Genomic DNA, 22,198 nt, shown 5'->3' with positions numbered 1-22,198 from the left:
ACAATAGTGATATACATAAGGCACATGAGAATTCATAAAAATACACCTAATTTAACCTTTAAGCGTGTTTTGCCAGATTGCGGTCAGACTTTTCAAAAATTTTCAACGTTTAAGTGTCACACATATACAGATATAACAAACATGTACTGTAATTAGGCCTACTTTGTCTGGTGTTGAACAAACATGTCATGTTGATATCTGCAGTGCAAAGTGTGAGACTTTGACAGCATTTTACTCTCGTTTGAAAACACACATTAGAGAGACAACTAATGTGTGTACTAGTTTTGGTGAGCTCTACTACATATGTGAAAACAGAAGTGTAAATTATTTTGTGGCTCAGAGGAAGCTGTGTGTAAACTGATAAATTACCTCCATGTTGTTACACAGTTGCTAAATTGCAATATGGGAAAAGTAGGTGCAAGGTTTTTTTTAAAAAGTATTTCACTAAAGTAATGTATCAGATTATGTGCAGTTTCTTCTAGAGCCAAAAAAGGGTTCATACTGTACTACTTTTTAGACATTTTCAGTAGAACTCCCCAAGACCTGTAAAAATAAAATTGTTACCCTTTAAATTTTGAATGCCAAATCTATTTAGCAGTTTGATTGTAGGTATGTCAGAAGCCTACCTCATTTGCCTTTAGGTTACTCTCACCTAGTGTCTATTAATTATTGTCCTTTTCATAAATTTGTCTTAAAAATCTTATTATGGTAAGGATAATGTATTTGTTCCCTTCAGGTGTCTGCCACTGCAGCTGACGTTGAGCCAACTCTCAGTCTTCCTGCAAGTCCTCGCCTGATACTGCCTTTTTATTTGTGACACATGATTCATTGGATAATTTTTTGTGCTTCAAGATCCTTATACAACAATTTCTGTATTTTATGTAGAAATAATGGCTCTGTACATAGAGCAGATGATCTGGTCTGTAGACCCATAGCTGCATTGTGTGCCAGTCAGCAGATGGTCAGTGGTGCCCTTCATGACCTCAGCAGCATAGCTGAATGGGCCTGTAGAAAGCTCTGGGGGGTGGTGTGGCTGCTGAATCAGGTAAGTGTGCACCTTTCCTGACCAGCACGGTTGTGATGGTAGTTGGCCTTAAAAGGTTGGGTTCCGGCACCAGGGGTAAAAAGCACCACAATTATTAACTTAATTTAATAGTTAGAGACACTACACATAGGAATGACGTCATCAATTCCACTACATGTATCAAGTAAAACCAGGAACCACAAGAAAGTTAAATTCATAGTTTCTATTCCAGATTAATTCCAATCAAATTACAGTATTTCAGTATATGCATTTCAGTATATCATATCCAACTCAAGAAAAAAGAAGAGAAGGAAACTGAGCAGAAAATAAATTCACAACTAAATCACAACTATTAATTTCAAGCCCAGATACATTTACCTTTTAATTACCTCAATGAGTGACAAATAAATAATTCAGATAATTAAATGCAAGAAATTTTATGCAGAAACAATACAAGAAAAGGCAACATATGAGAGCAAAAACAGGCATAAGAAAAAAGATCATCTGCATCCAAAGCTCAAAAGAAGAAAACAAATTTATTTACTGTGTCACTCGTGGACTACTGAGCCTGAAACATAACACCATATTTATAACCTAATCCGGCAACTCGAGCGCCAAAATAAACACCAAAAGAAAAAAACTCCCTACACAAAATCCCTCCTCAAAACATACTAATGGCACAAATAAAGATGTCCTGAATTAGCATCTCGACCACAACATACCCCAGATTGGAAAAAACAAAGCTCTCTCTCACACGCTCCACCTGCAGGCAACACGGCAAATCGCCCTCATCACAACTTCCGATACTTTGCAAATTCAATGAGGGAACCATATTCCTCAAAATAAGGATTGTAAGCAGTAAAAAGCAGAAAAGACCACCACATTAAGTGTAGCATTACCCCATTAACACAACGTGGCAACAAAGGCAATACTCACAAGCCCTCCGCTAGCGGGCATGACCGGAAATAACCTGCACCTGACAACAACAGCTACAGAGCGCACGAGAAAGAGACCTGAAAGGTGCAGTCACACTTCTTTAAATACTGTACTTCCTACCTGGTTCCCAGAATATACGCTCAACAGCGCCACCCCAGTGACTGTCACACCAGTTCAATGCAGAGTACCTCAGTGCTAAATGATGAACCAAGGTAAGTTTGCTCTTATTCCGGCTGAAAGTCAGCTTATCATGTCTGTGTGTGATGGAATGTGTTGGGGAATGTGCTTGTTGTGGTTGGCTGATTGGCTGACTAGGCTCTTCTTATATTGTGTGTGCAGGGGCTAACGAAGCCTACCAGATGGATATTTGGAAATCTGCTAGTGGTGTGTAAAATACTCAGATTGAATATAGATTTAACATTATGCTAGCTTAGTATTTGACAGGTTTTAATAGTTATAGCTATATTTTTTTTGTTGATGTTGTTAATCCTTTTAGTGCTCATGTTTTTATTTGTTATATAATCTTATGTGATGGATGTAGCTTTTTTAGGCTGAGTACTGCTGAGTTAATTTCCCATTTTAACATTGAAAGAGAACTTATTAGCGTATTCTTTAGTGTATTTGTGTAGTATGATCACAGTTAAACCGATAAATGTTTGCCATCACTGTAAATTAAAATTTTCTGTTGTTTCCATATTCATAGCAAGAAGAACAAGGATGAAAAGGTGTCGGAAAAGCAATCGCCCTCTGAGCACCGCTACCACATCGTTTCTCCAATGTGCCAATATATAATGAACCACAAGCGAGTAGGAAAATGTCATCAACAATAAGCACTTTAATGATGACACAGGTAGGTCTTCTTCAAATCTCTTAAAGTTTAAAAAATTGCAATATTTTTATTCAATATTGTTATAAATAAAAACCTTATAATAATAAAATGAATAGTGGTATGAATGTTAAGTACAACTACACACAAAAAACCTAATAGAGATTTCATTGTGTGATTTTAAGGGATGAATGTACGTTATGTCACAGATTGAGATGCAGAAGAACTGTTCAAATGCTTTAAAAACCTTGGTTTTGAAGTTTGTATCTACAAGTACAAGTGACCAGTACTGTGAAAAAATGACGAAGATACTGAAAAATGGTGAGTTATTCAAACAGTTAAAAGACTTGTTCTGTTAAAACATATTTTTATTCTTTAGAGCAGGGGTGTCAAACTCAGTCCCACAGGCCAAATTTGGCCCACGGTGTAATTATATTTGGCCCACGAGATCATATCAAATGTGCATTACAGCAGGCTAGCCGCTTCTCCGCTAATACTACAAATCCCAGAATGCCTTGCCACTGTATTGACGCATAGTCACACAGCAGGCGCCCCTCATTCTCTGTTGACAGTCGTTAACAACCATGCTACACAGTCACATCGGGCAAGTTAATTCCACCCTCCACAAAAATGGCCAAACGAAAGATGGACAATAGGAGCTTTCAAGACAGGTGGGAGGCAGATTATCTGTTAACGAATATAAAGGACAGACCTGTTTGTCTTGTGTGCGGAGCTAACATGTTTGTAACGAAAGAATATAACATAAGAAGACACTATGACACAAAACATTATGAAACACTATAAAATGAAACAGAGTGTAACAAACTGAGTTTGAATATAGGTTTTCTTTATGCACTTCTTCTATTCCAAGGCATGAACTGTTAATAATCGAAGTTAGATTTTCAATAAATTAAATTATTTTTGCTTGTTTTGATGGTTTTGAAAAAGATCCACTTCAAAAAGGAACTTAAAATGATACAGTGAAAGGCACGATTTATTTTATTTATTTAAATAAAAAATGAACACCACTGATGTGTCTATTATTTAAAATTTAATTTCTTATGTGTTTGTAATACCAAGCTCTGGTTGTTCCAAATCCTGTGTACAAGCAAAACTAAAGTTTGTTTCCATATGAAAAAAGGTTGAACATTACATAACAGTTGCAGTTAATTTTTAAATAAATATTCAGTGTGGCCCGTGACTATCTCAGTTTTATATTTTTGCCAACTGTGAATTTGAGTTTGACACCCCTGCTTTAGGGTATAAAACAAATCATGGTTCATTGTACGTTATATAAGCTTTTGAACAGTTGTAGATCAACATAGTACAACATTCGGATATCTCTAACTTTCACTGTAAAAAGCAGATTATCATTATTGCTGTTTTGTTTGTTATCTAGAACCACTAAAGTGTATGTGTGTGTGTGTGTCAGTGTCGGAAGAGAATCACGACGACAGTTCTTGCTTTGCCTGCATTTTGCCAAGCCATGGAGAAGAGGGCATGATATATGGAACGGACGGGGCCATGCCCATCAAATACATTAACTTCCTCTTCAAAGGAGACATGTGCAAGAGTCTTGTGGGGAAACCCAAGCTTTTCTTCATCCAAGTAAAAGAAAATGGAAAAGTACCTACATAAAATGATATATGTATATACACAGTTTTTGTTCATTCAGCATGGTCACTTACCTTGCTAACTTGTCTGCTTGTGGAGGATATTAATGATTTATTCTCACAGGCCTGTCAAGGTTCAGAGTTCAATGATGGTATACAGACTGACTCAGGAACACCTCATGATGTTCTAGAAACAGACGCGAGCCCCAGACACAAAATCCAAGTGGAGGCAGACTTCTTGTTTGCATACTCCACTGTTCCAGGTAACATATGATCTTAATTGCAGGGTGGGTGTTCACCACTAAATTTCTTATACCAGACAAATGAAGAAAAGTGAGGGTACTCTGTGTTTTATTTATAAATCAAGGATTTATAATGTAGAACAAATGTCTAATGTCGATGCTAAAGATAAACAGTTAGTTAGCGCTTACCGCTTGCTCAACCCTCACATTTGCAGACCTGAAATCTGCTCTGAAACGAATTTTTGAGGGAAATTACATGCGTGGAAGTCACTTTACTGGTGAGTCTGCATGTTTCACTGATTCTAGTAAGAAAGAAAACAAGCCACGTCTACAAAGACAACTGAAAACGCAGCTAGGAACGAATCCTCTCGATAGATATGGCAGGCGATCTAAATGTGCCATCTGTCAAAGTACACATCACTGGGCAAATGACTGCCCTCAAAGAACTGAACAAGCAAAGCTGACTTAGGGTGTAGAGCAATGCAACATCACTTTGTTTTCTAAAGAAACTGTCAAATGTAGAAGTGTTTATGGTTGAATCACTTGGGTCAGCAGTTATTGATACAGCCTGTACTGAAAAGGTGTGCAGACAGAAACGGTCAGAAATGAAACGCACAGATAGCGCAAAAGCTTTCAAGTTTGGTGATGGAAAAGTTGTACACTCTACAAAACAGGTCAAGGTTCCAGCCATGATTGGACAGACCAAATGTTACATTGAGACTGAGATAGTCCCAGTTGATATAACTTTGCTTTTGAGCAAAACATCCTTAAAAAGAGCAGGTGCTATACTGGATCTTCAGAATGACACAGCAATAATGTTCAAACACCCTGTGACTCTTGAGCTTACCTCATCAGGACATTACTGCATACACCTGATGGATCAAGACTCCTCCTGTGATGCTGAGAAATGTAGTAAAGATGAAGTTCTATTTGTGACAGAGAACATGACAGCAAAAAAAAAAGAGAGAAGTCCTAATAAAGTTGCATAAACAATTTGGACATGCCACTGTGGATAGGGTAAAAAAGCTGCTGATCAGTTCAGGTAATCATGATGAGGAGGGCATTGTGACCTTAAAGGACATAGAAGATCACTGTGAAACTTGTGAAATACAGCAAGCCCAAACCCAAGCCTGCGGTGGGACTGCCTATGGCCTCAAGTTACAATGAAATGATAGCCATAGACCTGCATGAACTGGATACAGGAGTGTGGTATCTTCATGTCATTGACCACTTCACTCGCTTTAGTGCTGGAGTTATCATGACCACCAAAAAGGCAAGTGAAATTGTAAAGAGCTTCATTCACTGCGGGATTAGCATACATGGTAAACCTAAAAGACTGTTTAGTAACAATGGTGGGGAGTTTAACAATGAGGAGATGAGGTGCATCTCAGAAAAGTTCAACATTGTGGTAAAGACCACTGCAGGATATAGTTCCTGGAGTAATGGTCTTTTGGAAAGACACAAACAGACACTTCCAGATATACTAATGAAAGTGAAAAATGACAACAGATGTGACTGGAAAACTGCCCTGGATTGGGAACTGATGGCAAAAAACTCAATGCACAATATCCATGGTTTCAGTCCCTACCAGCTTGTATTTGGTGAAAATCCAAACCTACCATCAGTCCTTACTGACAAAACAGCTCTGGAAAGTAGTAGTTTTAGTACTTTTGTAGGACAGCAAATTTCAGTTTTAAATGCATTTCAGCTTTAAATGTGTTTACACAGTCTGAATGCTCTGAAAGAAAGGCCCAGGTGTCGTGATTGGCCAGGACAGGGCAGTGATTTTTGTAAGGCATGGGGGTACTTACAGTATGTTCGTGTGCACCATTCTAGGCTCCGAAAGAGAGATGAAAATCACACGATGATCAAGACAATGAGAACAGTACTGTTTTACAACCTGCAGGTTTAACCAGAATGGAATACGACAATGACACTGATAGCATGGAAAAAAAATTACAAACAAAAGTCGAAGGTGAAATTGATGAACAAGATGACACTGTAATAATTCTGTCTGCTGCCTTGCCCTGTTGTTAATTGTTTGCTCCACCCACTTCTTGGTTATCATGGACACTAATTGTACTCAATCGTTCCTTCAGGTGTGTTGTCTGTCTCTGATTGTCTCTGCTTTGTCATTGGTTCCTGTCACCTATATACAGTATTCTCTGTTTGTCACTTCCCTGGTGCTAGTCGTTTCAATGTTCCTGTTTCTTGTCAGCTCTCTGTTCGGTCTTGTTTTGTCTGCGTGTCTGTGTACCGGTTTTCTTGTCTTTGGTCATTAAATTTCTTTACATTTCTTTTCATTTGGATCCTCATTCGCCTTTGCCTCGCTGTGACAGAACGACTAGCCACTATGGACCCAGCAGAAATCCTGTTTTGCCTATGTCAGGAGGATTCCCCAATTGAGGATTATGTGGAGGTATTCGTGGTCCTGTATAACCAGGTGGACTTTGAGGAAAAGTCCCTGAAAGACATCTTCAGGCATGGACTGGAGAGCAAGGTGCGTTACTTAATGCCAGCTGTCCGAGAAACGGGGTCGTTGTCAGACTTTGTCAACAGCGTTGCTCCTGGGCGGGTCCACATTAACCATGAGCAGGGGAGAGACGGACGCCGGCCTTAAATATTTTTTGGGGGTGCAGCAAGCATCGGGGTCCGTGGGCTATGGAGCCAAACCAGCCGGGTCCAGCCGGTTCAACGGAACCAACCGGGTCGCCGGAACCAACCGAACCAGCCGGGTCGCCGGAACCAACCAAACCAGCCAGGTCGCCGGAATCAGCCGAACCAGCCGGTTAAACGGAACCAACCGAACCAGCCGGGTCGCCGGAATCAGCCGGACCAGCCGGGTCAACAGAATCAACCGAACCAGCCGGGTCGCCGGAACCAGCAGAACCAGGCCGCTCAACGGAACCAGCCGGACCGAACGGGTCATCGGAACTAGATGGGCCGAACGGGTCGCCGGAACCAACCAAACCAGCCGGGTCGCCTGAACCAGCCGGGCCGAACTGGTCGCCGGAACCAACCGGGTCGACGGAACCAGCCGAACCGACCGGGTCGACGGAACCAGCCGAACCGCCCGGGTCAAAATGACGGAGTCGGATAACGCAGTCGACATGGTTACACCCAAGCTCCCTGAACTCTCTGCCTGGCCTGAACCAACCAATTTTCCTGTTTTATCTGTCCTATGTTTCGTTTCACTGGATTTGCCAGCCCCTCTACCTCCTGTCCCTGTTTACAGGCTCAGAGCACCCCCAGCACCACCATGGGTTGCAATCACGGCCAGCTCACTGAGCGCATCGGCAGCCCTGCCCTGGTCTCTGGCCCTGCCTCCAGCACTACCCTGGCCGCCAACTCCGCTTTGGACCCTGGCCCCCTGCTCTCCCGGCACCGCCCTGAGGGTTCTGTAGTAAGTCTGTCTGTGTTTTTGTTCTGTTTCTGTCTGCTGCCTTGCCCTGTTGTTAATTGTTTGCTCCACCCACTTCTTGGTTACCATGGACACTAATTGTACTCAATCACACCTCCAGGTGTGTTGTCTTTGTCTCTGCTTTGTCATTGGTTCCTGTCACCTATATATTCTCGGTTTGTTCACTTCCCTGGTGCTAGACGTTTCAATGTTCCTGTTTCCTGTCAGCTCTGTGTTCGGTCTTGTTTTGCCTGCCTGTCTGTTTTCTTGTTTTTGGTCATTAAATCTCTTTACTGCATTTGGATCCTCATTCGCCTTTGCCTCGCCGTGACACTGACTCAGTCAGGAGAAGATGCGAGAAGTCGTACTCCTAAACTGAAAGCGGGACAAACCATTATCTTTACAGACAGAGAAAGCAATGAGTCACGAACAGCACAAATTCTTAGCAGAGCAGGAAAAGCAACAGGAAAACACAAAGACTGGTACAATCTACAGTACACCCACCCAGAGACTTTGTAGGTGTTACTGGGTCAGCTGACTTAACACTAGTGGATGACCTTCAGATTATTACCCCAGTCACCACAGTACAATGTAGTCCTCACCATGAAAGTGATGTGCTAATTACTGAAGACGGAACGTTTGCTGCACCTAAGAACTGGAAATGTAATTGTGTTTAAGGAAGTAAAAGATGATGGTCAAAAATGTATCAGCACAAGGTGTGTGTGTTCAGTCAAAGAAACACCTGAGTGCCTAAGGCAAGGCTAGTCGCAAGAGGTTTCAAACTAAACGTCAGTGACCTTCCTAAAGACTCTCCTACTTGTGCTTCATATTCTCTAAGAGTTGTTATGGCAGTCATATGTCAAAGGAAATGGCACCCGAACTCAATGATATCAAAGCTGCTTTTCTTCAGGGAAAAAAATTGTCTAGAAATGTCTATATTTGTCCTCCAGAAGCAATGTGCAAAGGAACAGTATGGAAACTAAACAAATGTGTGTATGGTTTGGCGGATGCTTCTCTGTACTGGTACAATAAAGTAAAAAGATACTATGCAACACCTGGGAGATCATGCATCACAGATTGACCCTGCAGTGTTCTACTGGCTGGACAACAATGGTGAGTTGATTGGAATCCTCGCCTCTCATGTGGATCATTTTCTGTGGGCTGATTCGAAAATGTTTTCCTCTTTGGTCATCCCACATTTGAAAACAGCTTTTGAAGTTGGCCATCAAGAGAGTGATAGTTTTAATTATGTGGGAATGGAAATCTCTTCTGGAAATGGAGAAATACAAGTACATCAAAGTACATATAAAGAATCTTCAACCTTTTGTTATGGATCCAATCAGAGCTGTGCAACGTACAGCTCCACTGACAAACTTGGAAGCTGACATGCTGAGGTCTAAAATTGGACAAATCCAGTGGGTTGCTAGACAGAGTAGACCAGGTATGATGTGTGACACTTATCTCTTTGCTTCAACTACAAAACATGCTACTGTTCAAACTTTGCATGATGTAAACAAGCTTATCAGAAAGCTAAAGTCAGAGGAGGCGACTTTAATAGAACCTGGGAAAAGACAGTTTGTTTTTTTGAAAAGACTTTTTAAATGATGCCTCAATGGGAAATCTTCCGGATGGCGGTACTCAAGGTGGCCATCTAATTTTCTTGGTGGGAGAAGATGGAAAATTCTCTCCTATCTCCTGGCAATCTAAGAAAATCAGAAGAGCCGTCAGAAGCACTTTGGCAGGAGAAACTCTGGCGCTTGCCAATGGAATTGATAATGTGATGTGAATATCTGCTTTTTATTCAGAAATTACAACAGGTAGCATTGCTTTAAACAACCTGCCAATTATCTGTGGAACTGACAATCTTTCTCTTTTTGATTACAGAAATAAGACTTTGTCTTGAGATCAGCAGCATAAAAGAACTAATGCACTCGGGAAACATCAAGCAGATCCTTTGGTCTGCTACAAAGCAGCAACTTGATGACTCTCTGACCAAGAAGGGGGCTTCTACTTCGTTACTACAAAAAACCCTTAGTGAAGGTATATGGGAACATAAGTTAAACATAAATGTGTAAAAAAAAAAAAAAAAAGGATAATCTCTTTAAAGAGATGTTACTGTTATTTAATTTTTTTTATTTTTTTTTAAGAGGGAGATTGATGCTGTAATTTCTGGAGCACGCTCCCAAGAATTTCACTCACCAATGCACATGTGCTGTGGTGATGTGACATTAAAATTGACTTGACTTCGCTTGACACAGTGGTACATTTCTCGTTCAGGTTACTATTCATGGAGGAACCCAGGCCGGGGATCTTGAGCCGTCCAAGCTCTTTGTAACGTCCTCAATGAGTCTGACAAGCAACTTGAAATCTTGCAAATTCTCACGTGTCAACTACAGTACATGGTGGCAAACAACTTTGAGTCCTGGTCTGAAGATTCACGCTTCAGTGAGAAGAAGCAGATTCCCTGTGTTGTCTCTATGCTGACCAAAGAGCTTTATTTTAACTGATAACTTACAAGTATGTTTGGTAGCACACTTTCAAATCACAGTCAAAGCTAGGCTGATTTACTGACAGGATATGACCACTTGGTCTCAATATTCAGGGATGATCCAGACACAGCTACAGTTATTGTGTGTGTGGGATAGCGGTTTCTTTCTGACTTTATTCTGGACGCTTAATAGATTCTTCAGAAGAGTGGATCTTTAGTAGCATGTTACTGTTCATTATTTATCTTATTTTTTGAACATAAATATTGCTGTTCTTTGTCCACAGCGATTCTCTTACTGTTTCATTCATTCATTTTCTACCGCTTATCCAAACTACCTCAGGTCACGGGAAGCCTGTGCCTATCTCAGGCATCATTGGGCATCAAGGCAGGATACACCCTGGATGGAGTGCCAACCCATCGCAGGGCACACACACACACTCTCATTCACTCACACACATACACAATGGACAATTTTTCCAGAAATGCCGATCAACCTACCATGCATGTCTTTGGACCAGGGGAGGAAACTGGAGTACCCGGAGGAAACCCCCGAGGCACGGGGAGAACATGCAAACTCAACACACACAAGGCCAAGGCGGGAATTGAACCCCCAACCCTGGAGGTGTGAGGCAAACGTGCTAACCACTAAGCCACCGTGCTTTCTCTCTTACTGTTTCTATTTGTAAATGACAACAAATGTGCATGGATCTGAACACCTACACACAACAGTCTATGAAAACAGCACTTATTGTATGAAAGTTGTGCTTTTGATTTTCATTTAATGTTCTGTCAGTTTATTATTTAAGGAGGCAGCTACTGTATAAATAGTAGGAGGTTATAATGAACTGTCCACTGCACAGCAAGATTTTCTGTTATATTATACAAAAACAGAAAGTGTATTTTCTCCACTTTTGTTTAAATAAAGCTATATTAAATATTAAATAAACACAAACGCTATAGAGCAGGGTCATTGTGTCTGACCCAAGGAAACACACAAGACCTCCATACAAGCTGGAGAAGTCCCCGATACGTTGGAATTTCCTCCCAGGTAAATGGGTGAGCTCATGGGGAACCCCATTGTGCCAGTCTGTGTAATCAACATTAAAGTATTGTACACACACCAGGACTCGGGTCCACGCCCCAGCCAGCATTGCTCCTCACGAACTTTCCTGGGGATGCTAGGATAGGTGTGTCCCAGCTCCCAGTAGGTTTTGCCACTAACCTGCGCCTCCCAGTAATTGAGCCTTTCTTTAAAACCCTCTTGACTTATACCGTGCAGGGTTGTATCAAAGCGGGACCGGTTTTCTGGAACTTCCTGCCAGGTGTCTGTGTATGTACAGTAACTGAGTCTTCTGCTGGCGAAATGATAAGTTTAGGATGAGCAGAATCAGGGTTCAGAACCACCTCTTGGGCATCTGAGACAGGAAGACAAGACAACAACAAAAATCATTGTACAAAAATGTTAAAACAAGTTAAATGTTCCTTATTTTAAAATATGCAAATGCAGTTATAGGGAAATAAACTAATTTTCTATTTCAATAAAATCTGAATTCAAGAAATTCCTGGAAAAATATTACTGAAACTGTACATCTTCAAACTGCATCATGTAATTGAAAAAAAGGAAAAGAAAAAACTTTACACTTTTTTGAGAACTTTACAGAAGTTTTTGATTTACAAAATGCTAGTGATGTACATGCAGCCACATTTTTACATCATTAGAATGCACAATTACTGTAGGAAAATTATAATCTAAGAAACTCCTGGAACTAACAAGCAAAAAAATTAACAGGTACTTTAACAAGTCTTGTTTAGTAAAACTCCAAATTGTTAAAAACTTTTCACTGACATTCAGAAGTGTAACAATTGTTTCAACAACAAAAACATCTGTAGAGTCTGTAACACACCTTTATCACATTGTCCACAAGAGGGGTAGTACTAGATCCACTCATGGTCAGCAATGTCGGAGATGAGAGTGAGGACTCTGGGATTGACTGAGAACACTTTTTTCTTCTTGGATTCAACCTTGGCGCCTCTCTCAGGATTTATGGAAAAGAAACACCTTTATGGAAAAAAAAAAGAGTGAGAGAAAGATTATTATATTATATATATATTATATATTATATATATATTATAGTTCCACTGGGTAGTGTATGTTAAAGCAGTAATAACTGCCAAACATCAGGCAGATGCCGGAGGTGAAGGTTGTGATGTGGTCTTTGACAATCTTCTTATCGATGCTCAACATGAATGTCTCAGCAGCGAGAATATATATATATATATATGAAGAAAATGCAGATACTTGAAACAAATTGGAGGATGGACCCTGCCAATATTGGTAGTAAACAAAAAAAATGGCTTGATAAAGTAATTATATTACCGTCACTATTACTAGTGCCAAATAAAAATATTACATAAAAAGTAAATATTAAACAATAAAATTGGAAATAAAGGGGAAAATATATAATAGTGCTAATTTTAAATTAAAACTGAAAATGATAAATATTGATCAATGTCAATGTATAATAAAGTAAGTTGGTAAAGTTTCTTTTTTTTTTTGGAGGCTATATTTGGCACAATAATTAATCAAGCCATGTATTTAGTTTTTTTATTATTACCAATTAAGGCAGGATCCATCTTCAATAGTTACATACATCCTAGGATGAATCATCTTACTGGCTGAGCTTCTGAGGTTGTGTTAGCTAGTATTTCAGTACGTAAGCTAGCGAATGTGTGTGAGAATGAATAAATGAATGAATGTATTGAAGTCCTCTGGACTACATAAAATGTTATACAAATTGTGGGAAATGATTTAACAAAACTAAACAAGCCAAGAGTTGAATTTTGCTCTATTTACTTACCACAAACAATAATGAAGGGTGTTGGTGGCACTTTCTCCATCTGAACATCCTCTGCAAGGCTTGAATATCAACTTCATTGAAGAGAAAGGGCCATTCCTGGCATAGTTTCTGGATGCCTGCCCCTTTGATGTCTTTACACTGGGTGTAATAGGTGCACTTGACTAGTTCTTTCACAACATCTGTACTGTAGTTCTTCTTAAACATCTTCATTTCTTCTTCTTTTTTCAAACTGACTCTCCACAGTCTCCGAGAGTGGCAAATGCTTTGGCTCCCAGCTAATACATCCATAAGTGTCTTGAACACTTGCATTTTGTTCGGTAGGTATTTCATCTGTGTCATCATCTGATGCTGCTTTGCGCTTTTATAACCTTTGGTGTGTCAGGTCGCTTGACATTTTCAACTCTTGCCTGAAGTTGCTTTACCAGAGAATGATATCCTGGTCCAATAACGTCGCCATAAATCACATTTTGCAGAGGACTTTGGATACCTGGCCACCATCCTTTTTGCTATCTCTGTTGTGTTTGGTTGGATTCTTGCAAATCTTCATTTCAGAGATCACGATCCTTACCATTTCTCTTTGTTGTCTTGCACTAGGTCTTTTCTGTCTTTCCAGGTTCTGTATTAACTACTCAGGGAGCCTCTGCCATGGTATTTCAAATCGCTCGAAGCAGTTTGGTATTAATGGTGTACAGATTCCTGAAGATGATGTAGAGGTGGATGACGCTGGTGAAGAAGAAATTGAGGGTGAAGAGGGAAAGACAACCACTGGAGATGAATGCACAGATTTTGGTGTTGAAGTCCCGGAGACTAAAAAGAAGATCCGAAAGCATTCTGTTTTGCTAAATTACACACTGTATACAGTAGTTGCATTTGAAGACATTAAGGTTACACAAAATATAAAAAACTAAATGCAATTTGTCTTACAGATTGCATTTTAAAAATTACAAATTTTTGAAACATTCCCCTATTGCATAATACAGTAACAACATTTATTTATTCAGGAAATAATGATGATCATCATCATTAGACTCATAAAAATTCATATTCCAACCGTAACACCATGTTAACAAGTGTACCATTGGGTGGTGTGGTAACATTGTTCTATACTCACTATTTTGTTTCCAGGCAGCAACCAGTCTTCGGGCTTGTATGGGCTTTAACACTGGCAGCAAATCATTTTCTGTGATGAACTTTAAATCATCTGTGGTTGCTGCACCAAGTGTTTTCAAATTATCTTCAACGGACTTAACAGGTTGATCAGGAAGGTCCGGGAGCACTCCTGCTATCGCATCCCCCATGTTCTTTAGCAGCTGTGATTCAGCCATATCTGTTAAGACACACAAACAAAGAGTTTGGTCTCTGGTCCAATGAAATTAAGGCATTCAGTCTGACAAGATGCTGTGCTTCAATGGAATAATCTGGTAACCATTTTTCACATAAGATGACAATGGCCACTAGTCAATCAGTTCACTGATCAGTCTGCACTCTAATCTGCCGGTGTCTTTTTTACTGAGTACATGTGCTAGTAAGAAATAAATTCAGCATCATAAACTCGCAAATGAAGAGAAAATGAAGAACTGAATCATCCTTAACAAAAATCAGCAGATGTTCACCAAACTCCACTCACTCATCATACTTCATGACAAAAACTGGCCCTTCCTGTAAGCATGCCCATTGCACTGAACATCAACTGGAATCTTTGTATTCCTTTCAGTAAAAACAAAATGTAGGACTGCGTCTTTAACTTTCTCACTGTAAAGCTCCAAGTAAAATGGTGAGCCATCTTTTATTTGCAATGCTGGAGGACTGACTGACCCAGCAGAAAGGAAGGCTTGGAACATTTGATGTCTCAATGAAAGAGTCAAGCACAGGTTTTTGAAATTTTTCAGATGCCTTGTGCATCTTTTGAAGTAACTGTGTATTCTTTCATTTTACAGCAATCATAGGGAAATATGTTTATTACAATTATTAAGTTTATTATGTTTATTACAAGCATAATAATGTTTATTATGCTTTTGTGTTACTCAATGAAAGAATCAGTTCTACTTACAATTAAATCAGTCAAGACATCATTTTTAAAATTTGTATTACCTTGCATGCATGTCTGCATAGGACCAAACAAAATGTTTATTCATGTTTGTATATGATATAGTTTATATACATTTCCCTATATTTCCAAATAATTCCCATAAATTCCTGTAAATTTCCATAAATTCCTGTAAAGTTTCCAATTTTTATTATTCCCAAAGTTCACGTGGAAAGTTTCCGGAAATTTACCAGAAATTTACTGGAAACTTTCCGCCCCTTTGAAACCCTATTAGGAAACAATGCCTTTCTGGTTTCCAATATTCTTGCATGAGAGCATCCAGATAAGTAACCTAAGAAATTTGCTGAGCACAAATTAAGTCCTTTAAAGCACTGTCTCCAATTATGAGAGGTAAAAGACTCAAGAAGTTCCAATTTTGAACAGCTTGTCCGCTAAGTTTCAATGTTTTTGGACTGACATCACGAGGCTTGGATAAAGTATCTGTTCCATTGTATTTAAATTGCTTGACGTGCCTGTTCAGAACTGTGTAATTGAACCATTTATTTGTGCAGATGAAATATTTGAGGTAAAGAGCAAGATCGTATGAGAGGGCAGCGCCCACCAGCGCGTGGGCACTCTCCATCTTCAGTTCTGTCTTTGCTCTCATCAAAATCAACTGATCCTAAAGGTCGGAAGACCGAATCCATGTTTCACGTGGTGCATTCGGAGAATATTTTTGCTGAATTACCGCTGGGTGTGAATTGCAATATAAAAAAAAAAAAGTTGCCTTATCTTCTCTTACAAGCATTCCACACATGCAGCTGACATAACTTTAAATAAATTAAAAAAAAAAAAAAAGTTAAGTGTTTTGTGTGTGGACAAATCTTTCGTGATGTTTTCACTCGGCACAATTGTACCCTCTACGTCATTAGACACGCTAACGGGGTGCAAATAGTCATCAAATCTAGTGGCAGCTTCAGAAAGTTGGAAGTGATGGTTATGTCTATGGGCCTTTTTACACCTGGTCACTTCATTTGTTTTCTCTGATCCGATAGCTATCTGTTTTGTTAAAACTGTTTCATTTACATTAGGCCACATAAATGCGTCTTGGCGATTCGGATATCGATCCGATCTTTCTAGTCCCGCCCAAAATGCAAATATATTTCAACTCATTTCCGGGTTAATTTAAATGGAACACACTTTGGTGTATGCATTTGCTACAAAAAACAGCATTTACTGTTTGCTGCATTTTCGCTGGCGGCAGCAGTGCATTTTAAGGCCCTACGAGACACCTGGGTGAAAGATCAGAGCCAGCACTGGTGGGAAAACATGTTTGTTTCTGGCGCGATGCACGACTCGCGAGTCACCTGCGAGTGACGTACTTCCCTTTGGGAGGAGTTTAGCGCTGACGTATGTAGCTTGAACAACCACATTAATTTACACCTGTATAGTTTAATCTGAAATGCGTCCCAGACCACCTCCTGAAGTGGTTTGTACGATCGGATTTATATCCGTCTCGAAGCCGTTTCGGAGGGCATTTACACCTGGTCTTTTTACGATCGGATAGCTATCGGATCACAGAAAACGCATGAAGTGACCAGGTGTAAAAACCCCCCTCATTGTTTCTTTAAGTGAGCAATCAAAGCTTTAGTTCCCTCACACTGGCGTTCACATAGTGAAACGGTACAATTCAATACCATAAGGGCAATATCGTGAGAGACGCCTGCAGCACTAGTGTGGTGGAGGTAGAATTGAGACTTTAAAGCCTCATATCGAGAAAACACCTGCTTACAGTTTACTTCTACACATTTAAAAATACACCGGGGTTCATTACGATGCAGTCTGCAATGAAAAACATAAGCTTTCACAGACTGAACCGATTCTCCACATATGCGGCAAGAAAATATTCCATAGAACACAGCTGTGAGGTTAACTAACTTACAGCTCTAGCCCGGTATCATAAAAAGCTGGAAAATCCAGGCTGCCTTTACCTAAAGCCTTAAAATGGAGTTACACTTATAAAACGGCCTGCATTAATCCACACGTCTCTGAAACATCCGCTACTGGCGTTAGAAGGCTGTTTTTTAGTCTGAGGTGGCTAACGTTAGTGCAGGACCTTGAGCTAAAGCTAACATAAATTCGCGCCTTCGCTGTCTGCAACACAACACTGTTATAAAGAAAAAAGGAATCAATTTAGATAATTTTCTTACCGAAGTAACTAAAGACGACCTGTGGTTGAGGTTAAATCCAAGAAAATAGAAAAAAAAACTTGGTGAAAACGATGATGCCGTAGTCCAAAGTGAGCGGGGCTGCAAAGACGTTAATTGCCTGATGCAATGCGCTGATTGGCCCGTTTGAATTTAGGCGCCTTGATGTGAAAGGACGCTCAGACTTCAGGAGGGAAACGATTTTGGATGAGAGACTTTTAAAATCATACAGTTCTATTTCCCCTAAAAAAGGAGTTAGTATTATTTAAGTATAAATAAATAAATAGAACAAGCAAGAGATTATTATTTTATTGTTTTTTGGATCATAAAAAAGATTGTTTCAAGTATAAAGAAGAATATGCTGTTTTAAAAACACAATAGAAAAGGGAACTGATAGACATGTAAAGATTTAATTTTACTCAAATATGACACTTGAGGAAAAAATATCCGAATACATTGTACACTGCTTACTAACACGACCAATGTGTGAAGATGGAGTGAATCAAGAATGAATTCACTGTAAAGTGATTTCGATTTCTTAATAGTGATATTTAATATTATTATGTGAAAATATTTCAAAAATCACTGTCATATTATAGCATAATTACAACACAATCATACTTGCATTCAACAATTAATTTTTTCAACAAATAAATGTAAAAATCATATTGTTTGACCGTTATAAACTTTATGAAATTTTCCATTTGAAAAACACTGCAATAGTGCATTACGGTATTGTTAAGTATTTTTTCTGAAAAACAATATACATATTACTGGTTTTCACATTTGTTTTTTTTTTTTACAAGAAATTCACATTAAATCTACAGTTTTAAAATATTTTATAGTTTACGGACTTTTACTGTCACAATTTTACTGTTCATCACTGTTAAATATTTTTTACAGTGCATGTTCTCCTCAGTGGCTCTCTCCATAGCCTCCTGCTCCATGTCTAGCTGGCACATTGTGATTCGCAGGTCCTCATCCAGCACTCGCTTCATGTCTTCATACTTCTTTCGGATCTTTTCTTTCAGTTCTGCAGTCTTTTTCTGAGATAGTAAACCAGAACCATATAAAGAATATATAAAAAAAAATTTTTTTTGTTAAGAACAAATCATTATTCATATGAAACAAAACTGTAAGTTTCTGACTTACAATGAAATGCTCTTGCTTTGCTGACAGTTTTTTCATTCGGTAAGCAAGAATGTCCCTTTGCTTTTTCAAATGCTCCTGCTGTTTTTCAGGATTTTCCTTAAATGAAAAATGTTAAGACACTAAAGCTTGTTCACTGAAACTAGTTTTCATTCTGACTTAATCTTTTTGACAGAATATACAGCTGAGTAACACTTTTACCTGAGCTGGAGTTTTCATAGCTCCAATAAACATTCAGCTCCACAAGGTCCAGAAAAAAGGTGCTCCACAAAAAATTCCCTTCTCTCAATATGCCAGCAAGCAATTCCTCATCAAAAGCTCCTTGCCTGCAGCTTTTATTTTCCAGTGCTGGCAGGGGGTTGGGTTTTGTGGTGTACATTATGAAACCCACTGTCCTTGCTCCTTGCATCCTGGGAAATATTTAATTTCTGTCACTGAGGTCCGTAAATCTGGTCACATATTAGTTTTAAGTGTTGTAGAAAGAACAAGCTACTCTGAACACTGCTGTTCAATTATTCTTCCTTTAAATAAGTGACCATCAGCCAAACAGCTCTATTTATATCTGTTATTTATGCCAAAGCCCTTCGATGATACTTTATGTATATGTGAGAACAGATGCAAATCAGAAGTCATAAATTGTTGGTTGTTGTAAATGAGCTTGATAAGTAATTGTATCTGTATTTATAAATGTCTTCATGCATGTGTGTGTGTGTGTGTGTGTGTGTGTGTGTGTGTGTGTGTGTGTGTGTGTGTGTGTGTGTGTGTGTGTGTGTGTGTGTGTGTGTGTGTGTGTGTGTGTGTGTGTGTGTGTGTGTGTGTGTGTTTGACTCATTCTTGAGTAACTGCCAATTTGTCAGTCAACATTGGTGGGAACATTGTGTGTGCAAGAATGGAAGAAGAGAAGAAAGAGGTTTATAAGAAAGAAAGTTTATAACATTGGAGTAAAGGACAAGAAGAATAAAGTTAACCAACTTGAATGGCTTTGGTTGGATTGTCTTGAATCATTGAGACATTTATTAAGTGTTATCATCTGCATCTGCATCTAGGAAGACCAAGAGAAGAAAGGTTCCAGGCCCAGACAGCGTTTCACCAGCCTGTCTGAAAGCCTGTACTGATCAGATGGCCCCCATCTTCACACAGATATTCAACACGTCACTGGAGCTGTGTGAAGTCCCCTCATGCTTCAAAAGCTCCACCATCATCCCTATCCCAAAGAAACCCAAAATTACCAGACTTAATGACTACAGACCTGTGGCTCTTACATCTGTGGTCATGAAATCATTTGAAAGACTGGTTTTGGCTTATCAGAAGGACATCACAGGACCCTTACTAAACCCTCTGCAGTTTGCCTACAGAGCAAAACAGGTCTGTGAATGATGCGGTCAATATGGGACTGCATTATGTTCTGCAGCATCTGGACAGACCGAGGACTTATGTGAGGATCCTGTTTGTGGACTTCAGCTCTGCTTTCAACATCATCATCCCATCACTCCTTCAGCCCAAATTAACCCAGCTCTCCATGCCCTCCTCTGTCTGTCAGTGGATCACCAGCTTTCTGACAGACAGGCAGCAGCTAGTGCAACTGGGAAAACTCAAATCTTGCACCCGCACCATCAGCACTGGTGACCCCCAGGGCTTTGTCCTCTCCCTACTGCTCTTCTCCCTGTACATGAATGACTGAACTTCTAATGACACCTCTGTTAAGCTCCTGAAGTTTGCAGACGACACCACACTGATCGGCCTCATCTAGGACGGTGACCTTGACCTGGAGCTGAACACGCTCGACAGTGGAGATATTAGTGGACTTCAGGAGAAACCCTCCTGCTCTTCCCCCACTTACCATCAGGGACAGCATTGTCTCAGCAGTGGAGTCATTCAGATTCCTGGGAACCACAATCTCCCAGGACCTGAAGTGGGACATTCACATAGACTCCATTGTGAAAAAGGCTCAGGAGAGGTTGTACTTCCTTTGTCAGCTGATGAAGTTCAACCTGCCACAGGATCTGCTAAAACAGTTCTACACTGCAATGATTGAATCCATCCTCTGCATTTCGATGACTGTTTGGTTCAGCTCAGCCACCAAATTTGACCTCAGAAGACTACAGGGGTAGTCCGGACTGCTGAGCGAACCATTGGCACAACTCTCCCCACTTGTCAAGACCTGTACTTCTCCAGAGTGAGCAAAAGGGCAAAGTCAATCACTCTGGACCCCTCACATCCAGCATACTCACTCTTTAAACTGTTGCCATCTGGTCGACCCTACAGAGCTCTGAGCACCAGAATGACCAGACATAGAAACAGTTTCTTCCCTCAGGCAATCCATCTGATGAACAATTAACACCATGGAACACATCACACTTCAGAATCAGAATCAGATTTATTGGCCAAGTGTGTTGACACACACAAGGAATTGACATAAATAACACAATACTATACAAGAAAAAAAAATGCAGATTATGAGATACAATGTAGACAGAATGAGTATAAAATGTGGATATAGAATGAATAAAATATATAAAATATGAATATGGAATATGAACGATCAGTAATGTACATAAAGTGTGGGAGTGCTAATAGCAATATTGTGCAATATTATGCTTTTTTTGCAAAATGCAGCAGCCGTATTGTGTAATATACAGATGATTTGGTGACTGACAGTCCTGATAATGCAATACTTATGATAAGAAGCAGTGAATGTAATTATGGTGAGTTGTTGATCAGGGTGATTGCCTGGGGAAAGAAACTTCCTGTGTCTGGCAGTTTTAGTAAGCAAAGTTCCGTAGTGCCTGCTGGAAGGGAGGAGCTGAAAGAGGCTGTGTCCAGGGTGCGAAGTGTCAGTAGTGATTTTCCCTGCCCGGTTTCTGGTTCTTGTGTCGTAGAAGTCCTGGAGAGTGGCCAGGGGGGTGGCAATTATTTTTTCTGCTGTTCTAACCGTGCGTTGCAGTCTGTTTTTGTCCTGTTTTGTTGCTGCACCAAACCAGATGGTGATGGATGTGCACAGGACAGATTCTATGACTGCATTGTAGAACAGCATCAACAGCTCCTGTGGCAGACCATACTTCCTTAATTGACGTAGAAAGTACATCCTCTGCTGGGCCTTTTTGATGATAGAGTTTATGTTGCACTCCCATTTCCAAATTTGAAAATTGCCTATATTTGTATATGTACAGTATATTTCAATTACACATTTCACACCTGTAAATGTGTACATACAATTTCGTCTGTATTGTATATGTCATTCTGTTACACTGTGGAGCTTCTGTCACTAAAACAAATTCCTCGCATGTGAAAACATGCCTGGCAATAAAGCTCTGTCTGATTCTGATTGTGTTTCTGTTGGAAAATTCATACAAAATAAATCTTTACTCTACTGTACTGTTTTAACCTGTAAAAAAACCCTTTGGACATGATCATAATCACTGGAAATGT

At 39.7% G+C, this 22,198-nt stretch overlaps 2 protein-coding genes and 1 pseudogene across 3 annotated transcripts; 1 reads left to right on the top strand and 2 right to left on the bottom strand.

Moving 5' to 3' along the window:
- Positions 1–2,087: 2,087 nt before the first annotated feature.
- LOC113638891 (caspase-7-like) lies at positions 2,088–10,808 on the top strand. Of its 2 annotated transcripts, XM_047817331.1 has the most exons (8): positions 2,088–2,172; positions 2,300–2,344; positions 2,664–2,810; positions 2,972–3,107; positions 4,219–4,412; positions 4,524–4,662; positions 9,926–10,081; positions 10,319–10,808. In XM_047817331.1, the coding sequence occupies exons 4-8, from the start codon at positions 2,978–2,980 to the stop codon at positions 10,354–10,356; spliced, it is 657 nt and encodes a 218-aa protein (XP_047673287.1). In that variant the 5' UTR covers positions 2,088–2,172; positions 2,300–2,344; positions 2,664–2,810; positions 2,972–2,977; the 3' UTR covers positions 10,357–10,808. The 2 variants fall into 2 exon arrangements, with proteins under 2 accessions (XP_047673287.1, XP_047673288.1); XM_047817332.1 differs by lacking the exons at positions 2,088–2,172; positions 2,300–2,344; positions 2,664–2,810; positions 2,972–3,107 and having other exon boundaries at positions 4,126–4,394.
- Positions 10,809–11,069: 261 nt separating this feature from the next.
- Positions 11,070–16,120, bottom strand: LOC113638925 (annotated as a pseudogene).
- Positions 16,121–17,914: 1,794 nt separating this feature from the next.
- LOC113638892 (E3 ubiquitin-protein ligase TRIM8-like) lies at positions 17,915–20,753 on the bottom strand. The gene is made up of 4 exons (XM_047817333.1): positions 20,610–20,753; positions 18,971–19,179; positions 18,773–18,868; positions 17,915–18,666 (listed from the first exon to the last, which is right to left on the bottom strand). The coding sequence occupies exons 2-4, from the start codon at positions 19,001–19,003 to the stop codon at positions 18,460–18,462; spliced, it is 336 nt and encodes a 111-aa protein (XP_047673289.1). The 5' UTR covers positions 19,004–19,179; positions 20,610–20,753; the 3' UTR covers positions 17,915–18,459.
- Positions 20,754–22,198: the final 1,445 nt, after the last annotated feature.

The sequence above is a fragment of the Tachysurus fulvidraco genome, chromosome 8, assembly GCF_022655615.1.
Source record: "Tachysurus fulvidraco isolate hzauxx_2018 chromosome 8, HZAU_PFXX_2.0, whole genome shotgun sequence".
Classification (NCBI taxonomy): domain Eukaryota; kingdom Metazoa; phylum Chordata; class Actinopteri; order Siluriformes; family Bagridae; genus Tachysurus; species Tachysurus fulvidraco.
This window is presented reverse-complemented; position numbering and strand designations above follow the sequence as displayed.

Bases quoted from the DNA above. Each gene is read 5' to 3' on its own strand.
- LOC113638891 (XM_047817331.1), top strand. From the start codon at position 2,978: ATGTACGTTATGTCACAGATTGAGATGCAGAAGAACTGTTCAAATGCT. The intron at 4,413-4,523 runs GTACCTACATAA...TTATTCTCACAG, and splicing joins AAGTAAAAGAAAATGGAAAA to GCCTGTCAAGGTTCAGAGTT. The intron at 10,082-10,318 runs GTATATGGGAAC...TTTCTCGTTCAG, and splicing joins ACAAAAAACCCTTAGTGAAG to GTTACTATTCATGGAGGAAC.
- LOC113638892 (XM_047817333.1), bottom strand. From the start codon at position 19,003: ATGTTTATTGGAGCTATGAAAACTCCAGCTCAG. The intron at 18,869-18,970 runs GTAAAAGTGTTA...TTTTCATTTAAG, and splicing joins CTATGAAAACTCCAGCTCAG to GAAAATCCTGAAAAACAGCA. The intron at 18,667-18,772 runs GTAAGTCAGAAA...TTACTATCTCAG, and splicing joins CAAAGCAAGAGCATTTCATT to AAAAAGACTGCAGAACTGAA.